The sequence below is a fragment of the Misgurnus anguillicaudatus genome, chromosome 8 (genome assembly GCF_027580225.2).
Source record: "Misgurnus anguillicaudatus chromosome 8, ASM2758022v2, whole genome shotgun sequence".
In the NCBI taxonomy this organism is placed as follows: Eukaryota; Metazoa; Chordata; class Actinopteri; order Cypriniformes; family Cobitidae; genus Misgurnus; species Misgurnus anguillicaudatus.
This window is the reverse complement of record NC_073344.2, coordinates 2,103,793-2,106,638: the sequence shown is the minus strand read 5'-3', so window position 1 is coordinate 2,106,638 and position 2,846 is coordinate 2,103,793. Positions and strand designations below refer to the sequence as shown.

The following is a 2,846-nucleotide window of genomic DNA, read 5'->3' as shown; positions in this document are numbered from 1 at the left end:
CTGCATCCACAAGTGCCAAAAGCACAATGGAGAAAGTCTTTTTGTAGTTAAAGTACTGACTACCGGACAGGGGTGGTGCTTGAATTACAATATGTTTCCCATCAAGTGCTCCCAGGCAGTTTGGGAAGTTCCATTTCTCCCAGAAGCGTTGAGCTATCTCCTTCCATGAGTCTGCGGTTGGCCGGGGCAAAAATGTCTGCATCATTACCTTTTCAATGGCAGCACACACCATATGCACAGAGTTCATCACTGTTGTGTGGCCAAGGCGGTAACTAAATGCAAGGCTGATCATTGAGTCACCAGAAGCCAGGTATCTGTGAAGTAAATAAACAAGTAAAGATTAGTTACATGTATGAATATTATTTTAATATGTGTCTCTTCTTTTTTTCAGTTGATCTCTGCAAGGCAAAATGGCGCTCACTGAGGGACACTTTTGTTAAAACCAGAAAGAAAGTGCCTGCCAGTGGTTCAGCTGGAGGATGTAGCAAGGAGTGGAAGTATGCGGACATCATGTCCTTTATTGTGCCGTATGTACAACAGAGAAGGTGTGTATGAAATAATATAGCAGTACTGATGACAATATAATCTTTATGATCAATATTCACATTTCAAACAGATAAAGTGATAGATAATTATTGTGTATATGACAAATTTGTCAGTATGTCTAAAAGTTGCATTTTTGGTTTTGAAGTTCCAAAAGCAATCTTGCTGGTGTGTTGGCGGAAGAAGAAAGATCTTCCACGCCAGTGTCAATGTGTGGATCTGATGGGCAAGGTTCTTCAATTTCAACAGTGCCACCGGACAGCCAGCGGCCACATACTGTTTCCCCATCACCATCGGGGCTCACTACATCTGGGGTGACAGACAGGCCCCACAGGTCCCGGAGTCCAAGGGAGAGGGTGCCTGTTGCTGTGGCAGAATCAAGGAGGAGCCACAGACCACAAACATCTGATGTGGAAGAACGGCTTCTGTCCATGTTACAGGATCCGCTTCCCAAACCGGATTCAGAGCTTGCGGAAAGTTACCATTTTGCCATGAGCCTGGTTCCACTCCTCCACAGACTTGACCGTAACAAGAGGCGGCAGGCCAAAATTGGTATTTTGAACCTGCTGCACAATGTTGAGGACAGCACAGAAAGGCAAGAACCAGCAGGACCATCAAGTGTATTTCACCCTCCCCCTACGTTCCACCACCCCTCTACCTTCCACACCCCCACTGCAACTTTGGCTGGGCCAGGTATTTTCAGGCCATCAGCTCAACCCCCACCAACACACCCAATAGGACCATACACTGGCATGCTCTCTGAGGATACACAGTGGGGGTAGGGCAGCACCCCCTACACCTGTAAATAGTTGTTTTGCTGTGGTTTTTCATTGATATTTCTAAATTTGTTTTACAAATTACTCTGTGTTATATTGTGTTTGTACTTTTTCTATCTGTTTGAAGTGTGTATGTGTTTAATATTGAAAATAAAAGGTAAAATCTATTGTGATCATCAATGTTCATTCTGTATGAAATTTAAGCTCACCTTAGTCCAACAGCCAGTCTTTGCTTTGGTTCTATGGCAGACCTGTAGTTGGTATTTTTTCTGGTGAGTTCATGGCCAATGATTGAGAGAAGCTCATCCATCTTCTCTGCACTCATCCTAAAGTACTGGTGATGGCGTTGACTATCCAAACGCAGTTCAGCCACAAGATGGTAAAAGTCTCCTTGTTGAGGCCTGCGCTGGTTCAGTGGATGGACCCAGTACTGGCTCCTTCTCCTTCTACCCCTCCTTCGCAGTCTTGCAAGAAGAAGTAAAAAAGCTATTGTTCTCCTCCTAGCAATGGACACTGAAATGCACAGATTAATTTAATGAATTACTATAGTAATATTAGGTTGAAAAATAAAACCAAAACATTATTGTCACTGTGAAAATGTAAACCATAAATGTGTTCTATATATTTTTTCATTTCCAACAACAAGAACAATACTTAACTATATTTACCCAGACTACTAGTTTTCAAATACATTAAAAAAAACCCAAAATAAACATTTAGTATTTTATAATATAATAATAATATAATCATGAATATTGTACTTACCCATTGTAGACTCACAATAAACAAAAAAGACGCAGGTCAACAACGAGTGGTTTCCAATCTGCTCCTGAGCTGGTGCAGCAAAACGTCATAATTTAACGTCATAATGGGCGGAGACGGAACTACATATCGCGCGATCTTCATGTGAATTTGCGAGAACTCACGGGTCCTCGTCACTTCAGCACGCAGCCGCTCTGCAACAAATACGGATCCGGTGGGTATTGACGGACGGCCGAGTGCGGAGCCGTAACGCAGCGGACCCGCTCTGCCACCGTTCCGCAGTTGGTGGAAATCCGGGGTAAGAGGCACCCGAAATTTCCCATTCACTTATAATGGGGCAGGGAACACGTCCATATAAGGGAATAAAACAGTTCCAGATGGGATATATTTGCTTTACAGTGTCGTAGAGATAAGTGGGTGGGCTCATTTTACTCAGGCATCCAATCAGTCTCTCAGGATCATCCCAGAGCTATTAAGCCACGCCCCTAGCAACAATTTTGGGCACCCTAGCAACATCTCCCATAGACTGCCATTATAAAATGCCCAGATGGATATCTTTGCACCACAGTGTCATAGAGACATGGGGCTGGGCTCATTTTACTCAGGCATCCAATCAATCTCTCAGGATCCTTACATAGGTATTAAGCCACGCCCCTAGCAACAAATTTGTGCACCCTAGCAACATCTCCCATAGACTGCCATTATAAAATGCCCAGATGGATATCTTTGCAGCACAGTGTCATAGAGACATGGGGCTGGGCTCAT

General features: G+C 43.7%; 1 protein-coding gene across 1 annotated transcript; it reads left to right on the top strand.

Moving 5' to 3' along the window:
• The first annotated feature begins 210 nt into the window (after positions 1 to 210).
• LOC129447724 (uncharacterized) lies at positions 211 to 1,486 on the top strand. The gene is made up of 2 exons (XM_055209474.2): positions 211 to 545; positions 692 to 1,486. The coding sequence occupies exons 1-2, from the start codon at positions 349 to 351 to the stop codon at positions 1,323 to 1,325; spliced, it is 831 nt and encodes a 276-aa protein (XP_055065449.1). The 5' UTR covers positions 211 to 348; the 3' UTR covers positions 1,326 to 1,486.
• The last annotated feature ends 1,360 nt before the right edge of the window (positions 1,487 to 2,846 follow it).

What these genes read in the sequence shown, in the direction of transcription:
- LOC129447724 (XM_055209474.2), top strand. Translation starts at nt 349, where the DNA reads ATGTATGAATATTATTTTAATATGTGTCTCTTCTTTTTTTCAGTTGAT. An exon ending in CCGTATGTACAACAGAGAAG is followed by an intron (nt 546 to 691) that starts GTGTGTATGAAA and finishes TTGGTTTTGAAG; the next exon opens with TTCCAAAAGCAATCTTGCTG.